Source organism: Nicotiana tomentosiformis, chromosome 3 (genome assembly GCF_000390325.3).
Source record: "Nicotiana tomentosiformis chromosome 3, ASM39032v3, whole genome shotgun sequence".
Lineage (NCBI taxonomy): Eukaryota > Viridiplantae > Streptophyta > Magnoliopsida > Solanales > Solanaceae > Nicotiana > Nicotiana tomentosiformis.
This window is the reverse complement of record NC_090814.1, coordinates 123,871,418-123,891,867: the sequence shown is the minus strand read 5'-3', so window position 1 is coordinate 123,891,867 and position 20,450 is coordinate 123,871,418. Positions and strand designations below refer to the sequence as shown.

Here is a 20,450-nt window from a genome sequence, read left to right as displayed (position 1 = left end):
AAGTTTCTGGATTATAACGAGTTTTGATGTGGCGTGTAAGGATATGAGATTTGATATTTACAATCAAATTGATCTTAAGAATTAAATTACTAGCTTAGATGATTCATTTCGTTTGTACTTAACTTTGACCATTTTTTTTTTCACAGTACAAACTGAGCGAATTCAAAATAAAAATTGCTCAAAAATTCTTCTTGGGCTTCAACCATTTACTTGTTCTATTTCAATCATTCTTAAAGTCTCATTCTTTCATTTCACTAAAGCCAAGAGAGATAGTTGTGATAATTCAAACTCATTATGACGCTTTTGCTGGCTTAAATAAAACGCCAATATTCTGCTCATGTCTACTCATACATATATTTTTAAAATCTTTGATATAAAACTCAATAAAGAAAAATCACTAATATTCAATCACAATATTTGAAATCATAATTTTGATCTCTCTCTTTATTGTGCAATTTAACAGTTGTCCTCCCACATATTTATTGTATAACTAGTTTCTGGCACGTGTGTCCCATGTTAATTTGTAAAGACTTTTTAAAACAGTAATTTAAGGTGCTGCCAAATTATGGGTTGGTCGGAGCAAGATGAGTTGACAGCGGCCCATATTTTTACCCATGCATGCAATGTGCTGACATATTCTTCCTTAAGGTAAGCTGTTTTATAACTAACTATTTGTAAATAATTTCTTGTTCAGTTAGCTCGATAACTTAAATATAAGCATCTTTTGTAAGACTTTATTGGGCACAGTAGAGGCACCTCCACGTGGCATTGTAAGAAAGTACCCGGGAGAGGTGATTAGGTAAGGCAAGACATGTCATTGCTTCACTTCACCGAGGATATGACTCTAAATAAAAAAGTGTGAAGGTTGAGAATTAGAGTTGAAGGTTGATAGAGAGCCGAGGGTGTTTCTTAGTGTTACTGATAGTATTAGTAATATTATTATTTCCTGTTCCTAGGCCTTTTTATTATATATATTTCTTTCTAGCTTATTGATAGTATTAGTAATATTTTCTTATCTCTAGATATTTGTTAGTATACGTGAGTCCTTGTTTTTATTTTTCTCTTCTTTTCTTGTTATTGTTATGGTTGATTGTTTCCTTGTCACTGTTTCTTGAGCTGAGGGTTTATTGGAAACAGTCTCTATCTTCACAAAGTAGGGGTAAAGTCTGCATACATACTATCCTTCCCATACCCCACTTGTAGGATTACACTGAGTTTGTTGTTGTTGTACTTTTTTAAAACAGTATAGATGATATTAAAACATGTAATAGTGAGTATTTGAAAATTTGAAAGGGAAGTACAAACTAGAATGGATGAACAGTAAGCCTATTCGAATTATCGAATGGCTTGATTGTCACTCACTATCACAATTCGTAGCTGTAAAAAATCAACTGAATTGTTACAACCCTTTTTTTTATGAAGTTCCTCTAACGTATCAAATATTCAGGTTGACAGTTTTCATATTTTTTGATATCTCATAATATCTTATAGCAATATATATCACTTTTACTGTTTAAGTTATGTAGAATAAGCATCCAGAAATTGCATATTTTTAAAAATACTGTTCATTTAACATGAATCATCTCTCTCCTATTTTTTTTAAACATGAATCATCTCAATACACCATCTTATATATCAAGCTGATACTAAGAAAATCTTTCGTATAGCCTAGGCATTAACCAATTGGAAAATTAACAGACCTAAGAATGTATGTTTAAAGGAAAAAATTAAAGGGCAGTGTCTGCCTTAACTTCGTAAGCCCTTTAATATATTGTAAAGTAGGACCTACTCCTCTGTGGGAAATAAAATAGAACAAGGAGGCTCTAAAATATAATGCAATCAACAAAAATTGAATTGGTCTAGCAAAAAAATAAAAAAAATTTACCTATCAAGATGGTGTTGAGCAAAACACACATCAACCGGTTTTTGAGATAAAGAGAATTTTTTAGAAGGAGAAGAAAAAAGAATAAAATGATTTGACACTTTTGTTGAGCACTATTATATAGTGCAATAAAGGTGTGAAAATGCTACATATAGTTGTTATTATCGGTGGTAACTCAAAGGACAAAGCAAATAAAGCTTAGAATGTGAAAATGCTACAGTGTAAATAGTATAACAATTACTGCAAAAACCTGTTAATGGAAGATGAAACAATTCTCTGCATTATTCAATTCAAATGCAGCTGAAATTAACACTTAATAGAATGATTTTTTGTTTTTGTTTTTTATAAGGATAAAATTGTCATTTAGTTTTTGAAGGATATTTTAGTAAATTAACTTTACCCCAAAGTGTTCATGATTATAATATAGTATGATCTAACCATGATAACATTCAAATATGCCAGCAAATATGGATGTTGTAATCTAATAGCCAGCAAAATTCAGGAATAATAATGTAAAAAGAAGTTATTTAAATTAAAAAAAAAGTTGGGTATAACGCAGAGCCTCTATTTTCGTTGGTCCTATTTTGAGGATCATTGGTACAGAAAAATATATTTCAAAAGTCGAACAAAATGATCGACTTCCAATAAGAATATATATCATTGAAGCATAAATAACGCAGAACTTAACGAGTTTTGGGCCATGAAATTTTTTTTCGGGCAAAGTACACAAACTGACTTTCCTATTCAGGGATTAGTTAGTATTTATCATAAAAATTTGAACTAAAAATGGTAATATCTCGACAATCCAAGCCAAAAACTTGAACACGTTTGACTAATTTCTAAATAGTAACTCCTTAGAGTGACTACAAAATGTTATTTGTACGTTTTTTTGCACGGCCCATAAAGGTTTATTGAGCTTGAGTTTTGGCCCATAGGCCCCTAAACTGATTGTTTTGCTGTCTAATGCTATGCCCTTACTTTTCAATCTCTGTCGAAAAATCTTAAGTTTTGATTAAATTCCATTTTGGAAAAATATGTATGAGATTTGTCATGAAAAGCTTATAGAAAAGCTTTTGACGATAAAGTGCTTGGGTTATTTCTTTTGTGAAAATATTTTGACAATATCTTTTGGATAAGTTTTGAATTTAAAGGCGAAATCTGATTAAATTATGGAAGAAGGTTCACAAACAAATCTTCAACTTTGGAACACTTTTCGATCTTTTCGAAACAATTCTTCTTCCCTTTGATCAAAATAAGTTGATTTTAGATTTAGAAAGCGTTTTGTACTTCAACAAAATTCAGACACCAAATATCTCATCCTACTTATTTGTTTAGTATCTTTCCATTTTATTGTTAATTTTGCCAATTCCGCCTTCACTTTATCTTTTCACTAGTCATTTTCTTCGCACGATCTAAAGATGTTAAAAAAGTCTATAAAATAATTAGTTGGTCATTAACAAATTTAAATACTCTCTCTATTTTCTATGAAAAACACACACACTCATAAACACCATGATTTCGGGGTTATTTAGAACATATATTTTGTAATTTATAACAATTAATTTATATATTACAGATAAAGATTTTCTAAGCTTATCTATGTATTATCTAACTAAGAAAAATTCAAGGAGTATAAAAAGAACAAATTCTTAAAAATAAATTACATAAATTTGATATTCTAACTGCTAATTACCATACAATTAAAACCATTTAAATCATTAGTAATTGTATATCGAGAAGATAAAAATTTATATAAATAAAACACAAACATTTTGATTAATAGCCAGAAAAAGTTTTCTGAGGAAACAAAATCGGGTCAAATTTTCGTAGAACGCCACCGTGTGCAATAGCCACACCAGCAAGACATATTCCAGTGGCTCATCCTTCCTCACAAACAAAAGAAGATGTGTTGAAACAATTATGTCCTTGTTGATATTAGGGTTAAAGTACTTTAAAACACAACTCCGTCATTTTCATTTGCACCGAATCTCGAACTCTTAAATCAGATAAATTTAAAATTTCATTTTTTCCCTTCAACCAAAACGTTAGCTTCAAAATAAACTTCAATAATTTCAGAATAAAACGAAAGATCCCGAATTTCACATAATCTACACATGAGATACCACTAAGAAGGGAGAATTAACAACTTTCTTTAGCGGGGCCAATCAAGAAGAAACGATCAAATAAATCCAGCACATGATCCAACACAGCCAGACTGACGATATTTTTTTCGGTGCCGAAAATTCTATCAACCAACAATTGGAGACTAATATTAACAAATAACTTTTTAAAAAAGTTTTAAAACAATTAAACGAATTCGCTTTTTTAAAACTCAGCATTCATTTAAAACAAAGGACATAATAGAAGGAAAAATTAAGAATATCCAAAGAAAGAAGAATTACCTCTGGCAAGTGGAAGAAAAATTAATAATTCAATCATCCAGCATTGTCATTATGCACAAGTTGCGTTTTTCATGCCAATCTCACATAAGTCTTAGCGGTTAGTTACTCTTCTATGTCTTAATTAATGACTCCACATTGACCGCAATTCTCACGTCTCCAATAAATTTACACATGATTATGCAATGCAAACTAATTACTCAAGTACCATAATTTTCGAAAGACATTTTGTTTTCTTCAAACTTTGTATACTCCCTCTGTACCATACTTTGTTTTCCAAACTTACTCAAGTACCATACTTTGTTTTCCAAAAACATACAGAGAAGGCACATATTTATCAGATTTTGAAATTATGGAAGCCGCTAGAACAACCTGGAACATATACAAACATTTTGTAGCTATCATTATAGTGTTGTTAAAATCAATTACTCCTTTCGTTTCAATTTAGATGAGGTAAAAAATCGTTACAAAGAAGTAATAAAGAAGATATGAAGATTAATTAACTGAGAGGGAAAGGAATCCTAAGTTGAGAAAGAGACGAAAAAGGAGAATTGAAAATAAAAGTAAAGTGGAAGCAGATGTCCCGAATAGGTAAACACGTATAATAATCCAAAAAAGAGGAAAAGTGAAGGACTACATTTTGAGTGTACACGTGGGCAAAATATTCATTCACCAATAATGTAAAACCAAGTTTATAGTACAACACATAGTACATTGTGTACAATCTTATATTACAGTGTTCGTCCCCATTCTGTGTCTTACAAATAGTAAAAACTTCTTAGTTGATATTTGTCGTCTTCTCCTTCATCCTCCATTACCGCTGGCCTATTAGATGGAAAATAATGAATTTACTCAGGGCTTCCATAGAATTTCTTTAGCCTTTGGCTCTTTTGTTAACTGATCTTGCACATGCATGTGCTCATTCATTATCTTGTGTCAATTTTGCAGCTGCTAATTGTATTAAGAAGAATATAATGAGAACAAAGATAAGGTCTATGAATAAAATTCCAAAAAGGTCAGTGTTACATTTTTGTCCAGTCAATTATGTTTCCTTCAGCTTACTTGTGATATATGTTGGAGTAGGCAGGACGAGTTACTTTAGCTTTTTTATAAGACATTTTCCCCTATTTTTTTATACTTAAATGGAAAAGAAAATTAATTGGTCTTGCAATATGGGCAACGAGGTTGATGAAAGTCGAGATGAGCAAGATAAAGAGTAGATCATTTACGCCATCACGTTGTATTCCTGAAATTCTATGTTACGGGAGAAAGAACGTTTAATAGGTTCTTATTTTTAAAAATTTATTTTTAGTATTTATCTATGTATTTATGTGATGAACTTGTAAGAATAGTTTTGGAATTATAGTTGGAAGAATGGCCAATTAAAACATAACTGCTTTGGTGATTACTAACTTAAGTTCTGATCGGTTATTTTAAGCTAAATTTAATTTCACTGCTCATATGCTAAAGGAAATGAATTAATTGCTGGTAATGAGTAGAATTTGCAGGGATTCATTTTCGTTTATGGAGAGCAAAAGGAAAAGAGAGAAATGGAAGCTTAGAGACTTGACTAATTTTTGCTATAATATGTAAAATCACATTTATCTAAGTACAAAAGAGTTGGCTTGACAATGAGCTTCAAACTGCAGAGAGGGAATTGTTGCATTTGGATCTATTATCAAGTTCTTTGAATTTTCGCTCATATTCATGAACTTTGAGGAGTCATGTTTGATGCACCTTCGAACGTCAAGTTTCTGTTTTTTTTTTTTTTTTTTTTAATTTATACAATTGAGGAAGTTACATATGATGATTAGTCGCCAAAAAAATTAACTGACTCATGTTATCAAACAATATCGAAGTTGTTGTAGCTAATAGCAATATCATGGTACTTTTTATTTTGTGTGTGAAGCATTTTGAGGAAAATCATATGAATTTGGCCCAAAGTAGACAATATAACATTATATTAAGAGTATCTTTCAACTGGTAAAGTTGAGCCCAACAACTATTATAAGTAAAAAAAATTATGTCAAGAAGATTCAACGACTTCAAAGTAGTTTGTCTAATATTTCGATTAGTCAAAAAATAAAAATAAAGTACATAAATTTATTATATTTGTCCTACTAGCCCGACAACTATTATAGATTTTATGTCAACAACTCTGTTGTACCGACGACTAAAATTCCGACTGAAATAGTCAAAAGAATTGCATAAATTTGTTATATTTGTCCCACATTTTTTCAGCTGTTTTGTACAAAATTCTATGTTCCTATATTTTGATTGTTCTTGTCGGAATAGTAAAAGTTTAAAATATATTTTGACCAGTATTCCGACTACCGCAATAAAAAATTAGAAAATAAATTACTTTAAAAATCTAGCTTCTTCTGTCGGAAAAAAACATGAGATCCCAACACAATTTTGTTGTGGCCGCAATGCGGTCCGCACAATTTCATTTGCGGCCGCAACTCTGAAACCCTAAATATGCCAACTCTCTGATGACAGAGAATTGGCTGATGTGCGGCCGCTACATGATTTCTGCGGTCCGCACAATTAGACATGCGACCGCACATTTGAGTACAAAGTGTAGACTCTCTGATGACAGTAAAAGGGCTGTTCTGCGGCCGCAATGGGAATTTTGCGATCCGCATATTTTACCTTGCGGCCGCAGACCCCTTCTTCACTAATAAAGCCCTAGAATTCATTTCTGCGGACCACACAATTAGACATGCGGCTGTAGAATTCAAAAACATCGAATAGTTCAGTTGGGTCATTCTAGGTTTTGCATTTTTTTGTGCACAATTCGACATGGTAACATCATAGAGGCATGAAAATGTGTTGACCCAGTCCCCAATGAGCATATATTAGTTAACCCACTACAGATTTACCCCCACATGAATGTACAATTGAGTTCTACTGACAAATAGCCTAAAAAACTACAAATTAAACTAAAAATGAAAAATTCAAATATGGAATTTAAGCATACCAGATGTGAATGGGTGTAAGAAATGAGTAATCCAAATTATTGGGCGCGTGGACAGATGAAATCACCAAGAAATTTAACAGAGGACTATTTTTTATGCTCATAGAGTGAAAAAGCTTAAAAAATGCCCTAGTTCCTCTACTTATACCATTTGGTCGGCTAAGAGGGAAGAAGGTCGAGTGCGGCCGCACAATTTCAAGTGCGGTCCGCACTCTGTTACCTGGGTCTTCGATTTTGATTCTTCATCTGCGGTCTGTAAAATTTTGTGTGCGGCCGCAGATTTCCTTTTGCGGTCGTACATCGACCTTTTTTCTGACAGACTAAACTTCAGAGAGTTTGCATTTTCACCCCTTCATTTGTGCGGTCTGCAAGATAATTCTGCGGCCGCAGTGCAATTTCTTGCTGCAACAACTACCAATGTGCGGTCCGCACAGTTCAACTGCGGTCCGCAATTCTTGCAACACTTAGCCAGATTTTTGTCCATAATTCTTGTAAGTCACACTCAGCCGTGTAGCACACTTCAAATCAAGTTAGCAGAAAAATAACACCTAACTACAAAAGAAAAAAAAAAGAAAAGAAACATGGGTTGCTTCCCAAGAAGCGCCTGACTTAACGTCACGACACGACGCAGAATACCATCAATTGAAATGAATGACCACCACGACGTGACTATCTCCAACTTTTCCCAAACAGTGTTTCACCCGGTGACCATTGACTCAGAATACTTCATTGTTTTTGTTCTCCAAGTCCAATGCACCAAAAGGTGTCACATCCACAATTTCAAAAGGATCGCTCCATTTAGACTTTAGCTTTCCGAAAAATATCCTTAACCTTGAGTTTAACAACAATACAAGATCGCCCACCTTAAACTCTTTGTTCCAAATGTATTTGTCATGAAGGTATTTCATCTTTTCTTTGTACAGGGACGAACTTGCATAAGCATGGTACCGGAACTCATCCAATTCATTCAAATGTGCAACCCTCAAGTTAGCGGCTACATCCAAAACAAGATTCAACTTCTTTAGAGCCCACATGGCCTTGTGCTCTAGTTCCACAGGAAGATGACAAGCTTTTCTGAACACCAACCGGTATGGAGACATTCCGATAGGAATTTTGTAAGCCGTCTGATAGCCCATAGTGCATCATCAAGCTTCTTGGACCAATCCGTCCGATTAGCATTTACTGTTTTAGACAAAATATTCTTTATCTCCCGGTTGGAGACTTCCACTTGACCGCTAGCTTGTGGATGATAGGGAGTTGTCACTTTATGAGTAACACCATACTTTCCAAGTAAAGTGTCGAAAGTCTTATTACAAAAATGTGAACCCCCATCGCTTATAATAGCCTGCGGAGTACAAACCTTGTGAAAATATTCTTTTTCAAGAATGTCACCACACTTCTCGCCTCATTGTTGGGTAGAGCAGCGACCTCAACCCATTTGGAAACATAATCAATCGCGACCAAGATATAGGTGTTTCCACAAGAACTCACAAAAGGACCCATGAAGTCAATACCCCACACATCAAAAACATCAATCTCCAAAATGGTAGTGAGAAGCATTTCATTTTTCTTTGAGATTCCGCCGACCCGTTGACATTCATCACATCTTTTCACTAGCTCACTAGCATCCTTATAAAGAGTGAGCCAATAGAAATCACAACTTAGCACTTTGGCCGTTGTTCTTGCTCCACCATGATGACCACCATATAGCGAAGAATGACAAGCCCCAAGAATTTCATCTTGCTCTTCTTCCGGTACACATATTCTAATCACGCAATCCGTACAAATCTAGAAAAGGTATGGTTCAACCCAATAATATTCTTGACAATCCCATTTGAGCTTATTCCTTTGGTTTGAAGAGAACTCATCCAGGATGATTCCACACACAAGGAAATTTGCTAGATCCGCGAACCATGTCACCTCTTACATTGAAATAGCCAAGAGTTGCTCATCGGGGAAGGAGTCATTAATTTCAAGGCCATCATGCAGCCTCCCCTCCTCCTCCAAACAAGACAAGTGGTCCGCCACTTGGTTTTCACTCCCTTTTCTATTTTAGATGTCTATATCAAACTCTTGCAACAAAAACACCCATCTTATCAACCGAGCTTTGGAGTCGCATGATCCGTGTGGACAATGACCTTTTCACCCATCAAGTACGGGCGAAACTTCTCAATTGCAAACACAATGGCAATGAGCTCTTTCTTCGTAACGGTGTAGTTGACTTGGGCACTATTTGTGGTCTTACTAGCATAGTAGATATGGTGAAAAATCTTGTTGATCCGTTGCCCCAAAACAACCCCAACCGCTACATCACTTGCATCACACATGAGTTCAAAAGGAACACTCCAATTTGGAGCGGTGATAATGGGAGTAGTTGTCAACTTAAACTTTAACAATTCAAAAGCTCTCATGCAATCATCATCGAAGTTGAACTTAGTATCCTTCTCAATAAGCTTGCACAACGGGTTCACCACCTTAGAGAAATCTTTGATGAAATACCGGTAAAACCCCATGTGGCCTAAGAAACTCTGCACACCCTTCACCGAAGATGAAGGTGGAAGTTTAGAATTCACCTCAATCTTTGCCTTGTAAACTTCAATTCCATTCTTTGATATTTTGTGGCCAAGGACGATGACTTCCTCGACCATGAAATGACACTTCTCCCAATTGAGCCCCAAATTTGTTTCTTTACATCTTGCCAACACTTTATTCAAATTTGCAAGACAATCATCAAAAGAATCTCCAACCACCGAGAAGTCATCCACGAACACTTCAAGGTAGTCCTCCACCATGTCCGTGAAGATAGTCATCATACACCTTTGAAAAGTCGCTGGTGCATTGCACAAACCAAATGGCATCCGCTTGAAGGCGAAAGTACCATAGGGACATGTAAAGGTTTTTTTTTCTTGATCCTCCGGAGCAATAAGAATTTGGTTGTAGCCCGAATACCCATCAAGAAAGCAATAGAAAGCACAACCGGCCAATCTATCAAACATTTGATCTAAGAAAGTAAGTGAAAAATGATCCTTCCTTGTGACTTTGTTGAACTTGCGATAGTCCGTACACACCCTCCATCCGGTCACCGTTCTTGTAGGAATCAACTCATTCTTGTCATTAGTGACCACCGTCATGCACCCCTTGTTCGGGGTACATAGAACCGGAAAAGTCCACGAACTATCAAAAATGGGGTAGACAACCCCGACATCCAACCACTTGATAATCTCATTTTTGACAACTTCTTGCATAGCCTCTTTGTGTCTCCTTTGATGTTCAATAGATGTTTTGGCTCCTTACTCCAAGTTGATCTTATGCATGCAAAATGCGGGGCTTATCTCCCGAATATCCGCCGATGTCCACCCAATAGTCTTCTTCCTCTTTTGTAGCACCGCCAATGTAGAATCTACCTGCACGTTAGTCAAATAAGAGGAAAGAATAACCAGTGAAGTAGACCAAGGGCCAAGAAATTCATACAGAAGATGGGGAGGCAATGGCTTCAACTCCAAGGTAGGAGGCTCGTCAATGGAAGGCCTTGTAGGAGGAGTTGTCCTATTTTCAAGATCCAAAGATAATTTTCGGGGTGGATAATTGTACGACCCCATTCCTTGCAAAGAGTTCACACATTCCATGAAGCCATCCATCTCGTCATCATCAAAGTTGAGCAAGACGGCCTCTAACTCGTTCACCAACTCCACAAAAGAGCACACCTCATTTCTATTTGGTTGTCGCATGGACTTACACATATAGAAAACCACTTGTTCATCACCCACCCAGAAGGTGAGTTCTCCGGCTTCAACATCACAAAGAGCCTTCCCCGTAGCAAGGAAAGTTCTTCCAAGAATAATCGGCACCTCATAATCAACTTCACAATCTATAATGACAAAATTCACCGGAAGAATGAATTTATCAACATGAACCAAGACATCTTCAACCACTCCCAAAGGTCTCTTCATAGTACGATCGGCCATTTTCAATCTCATAGAGGTGGGTCTTGGTTGCCCAATTTCTAAGGTCTTAAAAACCGAATAGGGCATCAAACTGATACTTTCCCCAAGATCACAAAGAGCTTTAGCAAACTCGCCACTTCCAATTGTATAAGGAATCGTGAAAGCACCGGGATCCTCTAACTTAGGAGCCATTGAATGTACAATCGCACTCACTTGATGAGTGACTTTGATAGTTTCAAAATCATTGACCGCTTCTTTGCCACGAGATCCTTCATAAACTTTATATAACCGGGCATTTGTTCCAAAGCTTCAACTAATGGCATATTTATTGAGAGACTCTTCATCATTTGAATGAAATTCTTGAATTGATTCTCACCATTTTGCTTGGCATGTCTTTGAGGGTATGGAGGTGGAGGCTTAGGCAATGGTGCCTTAGCCTTTTGCATTACCGGCTTCGGTATGCCAATAATATGATCCCTAGACGGGTTCACCTCATCTTGAGTCTCTTGTACCCTATCATCAATATCAATCTGAACTTCAACATTTGATTGCACCACATTGTTCTGGACCTCTTCTTCTTATACCACTTGATCATCATTCACAAGTTGCTTTTGACTTCAGGTGGGTGCCTTCCCACCTCTTCCACTTCTTGTAATAACGGTCATGGTATGTCTCGTGTTGTTTCCACCCTTTAGGTTTACTACCGTATCACTTGGTCGTGCCCCCTTACGATGAGAATTTAGAGCTTGAGAGATTTTCCCCATTTGAACTTCTAAGTTGCGGATCGATGTGTTGTATGAGGCAAGTTGGGCATCCGAATCGGCATTCTTTTCCATCATTTGCTTGAACATGTTCTCAATACGCCCCATCTCATTGTTTGAAGAACTTGGATCTTGGGAAGGATAAGGAGGTGGGTTGCTCGGTTATTGATACATCGAGGGCCTTTGAAAACCCGACCCCCGATTTCCTTGATTATTGTTCCATCCACCTTGATTGTTACCCCCCTCCCCCCCCAATTTTCTCGATTATTGCCACTCCAATTTCCTTGATTGTTGTTGTTATGCTAATTCCCCTGATTGTTGCCATCACTCCAATTTCCTTGGTTGGTAGAATTCCAATTATCTTGATTGTTTTGAAGTCGCCATTGTTGTTGGTTTGGGCCTTGTATGTTGTTTCGTTGCCCTTGAAAGTTGTTCACATATTGCACCTCCTCTTCTTGTTCATAGTAAGAATCATCTTGATTAAAACCACTATCTTCTTGCACATAATTCTCCACTCGATGTTGCACTTGTGAACCTTTGGTCCTATTTTTGTTCACCATCACGTTCACTCCCTTCATGGCATTGACTTGCTTAGGATTTAGCACTTGTTGAAGTTAAGCCTTTGCTAATTGATTCATGGTGGTATTCAATTCGGCAATGTCTTTCCCATGGTCATGCAACTATTTGTGAAAGTGGATCACGTTCGGATCACCTTATGGAACATTAGCCTGGGATTGCCACGCCGATGATGTTTTCGCCATTTGATCTAAAATCTCACACGCCTCCGCATAAGGCATAGTCATGAAGTTCCCATCGGCATGTTGATTCACTACACATTGGTTGGTTGAGTTAATCCCATGATATAAAGTTTGTTGAATCATATTCTCCGTCATAACGTTGTTGGGACATTCCTTAACCATTGTTCTATAATGTTCCCAGATATCGTGTAGTGGTTCATTTGGCTCTTGCTTGAATGCCAAAATCTCATTCCGAAGTGTAGCCATGTGCCCCAGAGAGAAGAACTTAGAAATAAACTTTTCCGCCAACTCATACCAAGTGTGAATGGAATGGTTCGACAAATATTCTAACCAATCTAAAGCTTTCCCTCGTGGAGAGAAGGGAAAAATCCTTAGCCTCATTGTATCCTCAGAGATATTTATTTGTTTTCTCCCCCAACAAGTGTCCACAAACCCCTTCAAATGTTTATATGCATTTTGACTTGGAGCATCGGTGAAGAAACCTCGTTGCTCTAGCAATGTGAGCATTGCATTGGTGATTTAAAAGTTGCCCGCCCTAATACGGGGAGGGACTATTGCACTAGCATATCCTTCATTGGGTAATACCCAGTGTGGAGCCACTCGTGGTGAAGGTGGGGGCGGAGCGGGTAAATTGTCATGAGGCACTCGACCTTTTCTATTAGCTTGAGGTTCAAGAGAAACCTCATCAACTTGCTCATCCTCGATGTCCACATCCCCCAAAGGCAAATTTTTGAGCTCATTGTTCACCATGGTTGTACCTACAATTTCTCAAACAAGTTAGTAACATGAAAGGAAAAGAAGATATTCCTAAAACACATCCAAATATATAACTAACACCGTTTTTAACTCCCTGGCAATGATGCCAAAAATTGATCACATCCAAAGCACACCTCAATAGAGATATGTACGGTCATATGCAATAATAAATACCCAACTAGGAGTCGGGGTTGAATCCACTGGGAGTTAAGATGAGAGTTAGGGGTATATATTTCAAATGAGCAATTGGACTATCTAGATTGCACTTCCACAACAAAGATTTATTTTTTATTTATACAGTTAATCTAATGATTGCAAGATAAAGAAAGTAGTCTAGAGATAATTATTTTTAAGGTTTTTCCAAATGGGTAAAAGGCCTAGGGCTGTGACCATAATCTAGGTGTTTTCCTAATGGGATAAAGACGTTAATGCTTGTTTTGTTGATTGGGGTGAATTATAGCTCTCAACTCTACATTACCCACTCAATACCTCTCGGTCAGAGAGTGATTTTGCCCAATTTGACTTTCTCAAGACCAAATGGGTATCACCCAAAGCAGTTGATAAGAGCTCAAGTCGGGTTATTACTATCTCTAGGTTGAACCCTTTAATTAGGGTAATCAATCTCTCAATTGACCCAATTCTTTGTTAGCTAAGTTATCCTAGACCATGTCCCTCTTTCTCAAGTTGAGACTAAGTCAAATAGGCATGAATTAATATTTACAACCATTAATTCTACAATTAAAGCATGAACTAAGCTAAATAATCAACACCCAATTATAAACACGCACTAAATTAGATACCCATAAGGTTTACACACTAGGGTTGGGTCACAACCATAGTAAAAGTCTAGCTACTCATATTGGGATTTGAAGAAAATAAGGAAGAAAAACTAATTAAACTCATAATGGAAGGTTAAAATGATTAAATATAATGTAAATACACCAAAGTAATGTGAAACTTCCTAAAGTAGTAAATAAAAATGGCTACATCAAATTCAAATGTTCAAACTTGACCTAATTTTGTAAAACTCGTCTATTTATAAGGCTGAAAATCTCGAACAAATTTTTTTTGTCCCTCGGGAGGTTCTGCGGCCGCGCAATTCCATGTGCGGTCCGCAGATTTCTTCATCTGGCAGGAAGTGGAGTTTTGTGGCCGCACATTTCTGAACTGTGGTCGCGAGGCAATCTTCTATGGCCGCACATTTCTGAACTGCGGCCGCACAATTCTTGTGCGGTCCGCAATTCACAGAGGCTCCTGGACTTGGTCTTTTTGCATACTCTCTGATCTTCGACTCTTAGCCCAGTTTTGCGGCCGCACAATTCATGTGTGGTCCGCTTTTTGCGCAAAGTTCTGCTAAACTCTCCTTCTTGGTTTACGACCGCAGATGGAATTCTGCGGTCCGCAATTTCTTCTGCGGCCGCAAAATTTCTTCTGCAGACCGCACATTTGTGCTTCTGCGCCCTTTATTGCCTTGTACTTCGGAACACTCATTTTTGAGTCGGATTTCATCTCGGGAGTCCAAACTTCCTGTATTCCTGCAATTTTGCATAATTTTATTAGTTTCGGGAACACAATTCAATTCTTTTGGACTAAAATAAAAGCTAAAAGGCACTAATAAGTAGTCAAAATTCTCACTTATCAAGCTCAACATAGGAAATAACAAGAATACGAGAAATCAAAGAGTTTTACAATCTATCTAAGCATGGAAGACATAATGCACAAAGTAGCATGAAACAAATAAGGCTAGTTCTACCCGCATGTTTATCCCATGGCCAACGCACATACATTTTCCACCTTGTATATACGATGCCACCAACACATAAATCACATAGCAAATGAACTCAATTACACCCTAATTCCCTCACTCAAGGTTAACCAGGATACTTACCTCTTTCCGTAACAAGATCAACAATTTAACATTGCTTTCCCTTTAGAATAAGCCTCTAAATCACCTGAATTTAGTCAAATATTGTTCAAACAAGTCAAAACAAGCTTTAGGAACTACCATCCTACGAAAAATGTTCGATCTTTAATATAATTGAAAAAGTAAACAAAAAGTCAACCCGAGCCCACGTGGTCGAATTCGAAACTAAGACAAAATTCCAATTACACATTTACCCCCAAGTCCAAATATGAGATTTGTTTTGAGATCCGACCTCAATTTGTGGTCTAAGTCTCAACTTTACAAAATCTCTTATTTCTACCCAAAAATCCAATTTCTACTCTATAAAATCTCAAATTTAATAGTGAAAATTCATGAAAAAGTAGTGAAAAATGAATAAAAATAAGTTAAAGTTACTAATCAATGAATTTGGGTAGAAATTGCTCCCCCAAAACTGCATATATGGAATGTAGGTTTCAAAAATGGTGTAAAATGAGCTAAGTACCGAAATTCAAATTTTTTATCTAGCTGCAGATATCGCAATTGCGACATGTGTTTGCAATTGCGATATTTGCAAAAGCGAACCATTGATTGTAAATGCGATAAGTGTCTGAGCCTCCCAGATATCGCAAATGCGCCTGATCCTTTGCATTTGCGAAGGTCCAACCCCTCGTAAAAGCGAACCAAATTTCGCTATTGCGAAGCTGTTCCTAAGTCCCCTAGAGTCATAATTGCGACTTGTACCACATAAATGCGAAGGTTGTAACCCTCGCAAATGGGAACTTAGCTTCGCAAAAGCGAAGCTGCCATCCCTATTCCTTGTATCGCAATTGCGAGCGGGTTCTCACAAGGCTCGCATTTGCGAATAGAACCTCGCAAATGCGAGATCTATGCAACCCGGCAACACTAACAACCTTCAAATGTGCAAAAACAGTCTACAGCCTATCCAAAACTTACCTGAGCTCCTCAGGCTCCAATCCGAACATTCATACGAGTATTTTACAAGCTCAGAGAATCAAAATAACATCTAAAATCAAGAATTACTCACCTAAACTTAAGATTTTCATAGTTCAAACTCAAATTCCAACTCTTTACATGAAGTGTTGAAATTGTCTCGGGGCACCCAGGACCCCAACCAAACATGCGTACAAGTCCAAAATCATCATATGAAACTATCGGAATCGTCAAAATACCGATCCGAGGCCAGTTGCCAAAAATATTTACCATGGTCAACTCTAGCCCCTTTCAAAGTCAAAAATCATATTTTCTTTAAAAATTGCATTTAAACTTTCCGAAAATCGATAAGGACCATACACATAAGTCATAAATCATAAAGCAAAGCTATGAAAGGTCTCGAAACACATAAAGAGGAGCTAGTATTTAAAATGACCTATCGGTTCGTTACAATAATATAACTTATTATGCTAATCTAAAATAAAAGGGTAGAATAGTCTAATAGAGGCACCTCTACTTGTCCCGTTCTGATATCCCGATTCCCATACTCTACGAAGTTTCATTCAGACACCTTAACTCATTCAAAACAACTCTTTTAAACCTATCTAATCTCGCGTGCTCTTCAAACATATGATGTGGTTCACACATCAGTTTCCAGCTCAAATTATCTATGCCACGTTATCATTTTTTACTTTATTTCAAAACTTTTACTATTCAATTTTCTTTTTCTTTCCACTCTTTTCACACTATCTGTCTCTTCCCGCCACAAATAAACCCTTCTCCTCCATTAATCTACCTTCACAATCCCAAAAATACTCTAGCAATTTATAGCCTCAAATACACCCAACATCCATTTTTCAAAAGCACACTAACAAATAACAATTAAAAAGAAAGAAAGAGAAGAAAATCAAAGAAGTTAATTCAATCAATCATTCCTAAAATCCATACAAATTGCCCCACTCGTAAAAATAAAAAAATAAAATTCGGAAACCATGCAATTTCTATTCCTTCCGTGGATACATCGATTATAATGATGATACTTTAAAGATATTATTCAACAAGAATATCTAGATGATCTTGAGCATTTTAACGATAAAAAAGTTATTTAAACAAGAAAAAACTCATATTTATTTGGGTATCCAACTAATGATATCTCATTAGATCTCAGTCATTACCCTAGATCGTTGGTCAATTAGTTGTTATTTACTAATTTACCTTCAGATTTTATTATCTTCTTTTACAAATAAAATGAACGCGAGAATCAATGATGGAATATAACCTTTCTACAATATCAAAGCAATATATTTGCGAAGAGTACGAGGAAGGGGATGAGAAATTTTTTATAGCAATTGTTTTTAACTTTATTTATTTTAATATTTTAAAAGCAAATTTATTATTTCTACTAGCTTTATATGCATAGATCTTACACATTTCATCCTAACTCAGCCAGTTTAACGTCACATAAGCTCGATCAATGGTCAGATAGGTTTATAAGAGGTGTTTTGATCAAGTTGAGGTATCTTAATAAAACTTCAAGGGGTACAAGGGTCGGGATGCCAAAACAGGAGAAGTAGAGGTGTAAGGCTATTCTGCTAAAAAATAATCTTTCTTTTATTTGTCCTTTCCCCCAATATTTTTACTTTAAAAAGAAATATTTTGATACTTGAAAAATGGTTTAACGTTCCAAATAGAATATCAAATCTTAAATATAAAATCTGGAATTGAATATAATTTCTTTTTATGTATTTCTAAACATTACATTTCTGAAGTTCTTGATGTTTAAAGGGAAGAAAGAAAAAAAAAACAAGCGAAGTTAAATGTGACCAATCAACCAAAAAAAGAGGTAGTTTAACATGTATTAAATAATAACAACAAAAATTTTGGTCATGAATTACATACTCGGATCTTCCTTCTGCACAATTAATTCATCAAGATTTACTAGTCATTTAAAGATAAAAGTTTTATTGAAAATCATACCTAGAATGAATTATAGATTCCTCGTCTAAATTAAAAGATAACAACACACACTTTACAAGTAAGCAATTATTTATTTTCATAAAAGTAGAATTAGATTGCTACAATCTCCATACACTAATATCAACATAATCTTCTCCATTAATGCAGAACCATAAATGTGAATATTATATGCTATAAAATAGTTCAATGACTCAATGATAACTCAAAAAATATATAAAAAATAAATTCTATGAAAATATTATTAGTGATCTTATTTATCTCTCTCTCATTTGCAAATCCTTCTTTGGGCGATTTGATTGAAGATGTTTGTCGAAACTCCAATAACTACAAATTTTGTGTCAAAGCTCTTAGAGCGGACCCTAAGAGCTCTTCTGCTGTTCAAAAAGGCTTGACACGTATTATGCTTCAATTGTCTTTAGCTAAGGCTAAGAACATTTATAATGAAGTCTTAATTCTATTAAATCAAACAGAAGAAGCCGTTCTCAAGCAACGCCTTCAAATTTGTAAGGATAATTATGATGGAGCAGTGGATCACATTACATCTTCTATTGAGTATTTAGATGCAAATGATTTTTTTAGTGCTGCGAGTTTTGCAACAGATGCCGTTGATGATTCGAGCTCTTGTGAAGAATCATTCACCGAACCGCCTATTCGCAAGTCTCCATTAAAACCAAAGAGCGATGAATTTCTCCATTTTGTTGTGATAACAGTGACTTTAATACACTTGCTCGATAACTTGTAAATGCATCTCTTTTAGCGTTGCGCCCTAAAACAAAGAATTTAGTAAAACAGAATAAACAAGCTTTCATCCTCATTATAAGATGTTGTCATAATTACTATTTAATGATTTATCCTAAAGTTTGCTTTATAAATTATTGTCTTCTTTGTCTCTTTACATACATATTCAATCTTTATATTAAAATTTGTAACGACCCGACCAGTCGTTTTGAGTATTTGTACTTTGTTCAGCTATTTGAAGTCCCGAGTAGCTTCGTATGATGTATTATGACCTGTATAAAACGTCGATTTAGGTTTTTCAGGTGATTCAGAATTTATTTGGAAGAATGATTCTAAACTAGGAAGCTTTAAGTTGGAAGAGTTGACCAAGTTTGACTTTTAAGTATTTGACCCCGGAATGGATTTTTGATGGTTCCGTTAGCTTCATATGGTGATTTTGGACTCGAGTGTATTCCCGAATTTTAAATTGTGTCCCAAAGTGATTTGGCGTAATTTTCCGAAAATTGCTAACTTTGAAAAGCTTTAAATTCCAAAATTTGGCCATAATTGGATTTTTATTGATATCGGGTATCGATTTGGATTCCGAGAGTTCGAGCACCTTCGTAACAATATTTATGACTTGTATGCAAAATTCGAAGTTATTCCGAGGTGCGTAGGCACATTTTCGTTAGTTTTTGAAAAATTAAAAGTTTTGATTTTCTAAAGATTAAATTCATTACAATTCATCGTTTTGATGTTATTTTTGTATTTTGATCATTCGAGCAAGTTCGTATCATATTTTAGGACTTGTTGGTATATTTGGTTGGGATCCCGTGGGGCTCGAGTGAGTTTCAGATGGGTTTTTAACGCGTTTGGTATTTTGGCATTGTTTTGAGCATAAGCATATAATAATCCAAAGGTCCATTTTTTAGTTCTAGAAATTGAAATTCGATTTCGAGACTGTCAGGAGTTTGATAATGATTTATAGGAATAATCTGAAATGTTTGGTCTAATTTTATTAAGGTGCGATTGGGTTTTTACTGCGAAACATGAGTTAATTATTTAATGAGCGGAGTTGGTATCGCATTGAGAAAATGAGCCACAAATTGAGTTTTGACTAAACGATTAGGTTCGTATTATTATTTGTGACTCATAGGAGCAAGAATCGTCAAATTCCGAATTCGTATGAGGGAGTTAGATTCTTTTTAGTGAAAAAATAAATTGCCGGTGCAAGCAAGTTCTGATGCGCACCTCTAGCGCCCAGATGTGGTACCTTTACCGACTAGATTTGGACTTTTAGCGACCACTTTAGTGTTTTTATTGGACAATTTTTTTATAAGCTCATTACAACATTTTTGGAGCTAGGAAACTCGGATTTGGGCGATTTTTGAGAGGATTTCCACCATATGGGTTGTGGTAAGTGTTCTCTACTCGGTTTTGATT

General features: G+C 35.8%; 2 protein-coding genes across 2 annotated transcripts; one reads left to right on the top strand and one right to left on the bottom strand.

The window, feature by feature from the left end:
* Window positions 1-10,548: 10,548 nt before the first annotated feature.
* Window positions 10,549-11,394, bottom strand: LOC138908446 (uncharacterized). Its single transcript, XM_070199112.1, has one exon. It carries the CDS (start codon window positions 11,392-11,394, stop codon window positions 10,549-10,551), a length of 846 nt encoding a protein of 281 aa, XP_070055213.1.
* A 7,125-nt stretch (window positions 11,395-18,519) lies between these two features.
* LOC138908445 (pectinesterase inhibitor-like) lies at window positions 18,520-19,032 on the top strand. The gene has a single exon (XM_070199111.1). It carries the CDS (start codon window positions 18,520-18,522, stop codon window positions 19,030-19,032), a length of 513 nt encoding a protein of 170 aa, XP_070055212.1.
* Window positions 19,033-20,450: the final 1,418 nt, after the last annotated feature.

Bases quoted from the DNA above. Each gene is read 5' to 3' on its own strand.
- LOC138908446 (XM_070199112.1), bottom strand. From the start codon at position 11,394: ATGGCTCCTAAGTTAGAGGATCCCGGTGCTTTCACGATTCCTTATACA.
- LOC138908445 (XM_070199111.1), top strand. From the start codon at position 18,520: ATGAAAATATTATTAGTGATCTTATTTATCTCTCTCTCATTTGCAAAT.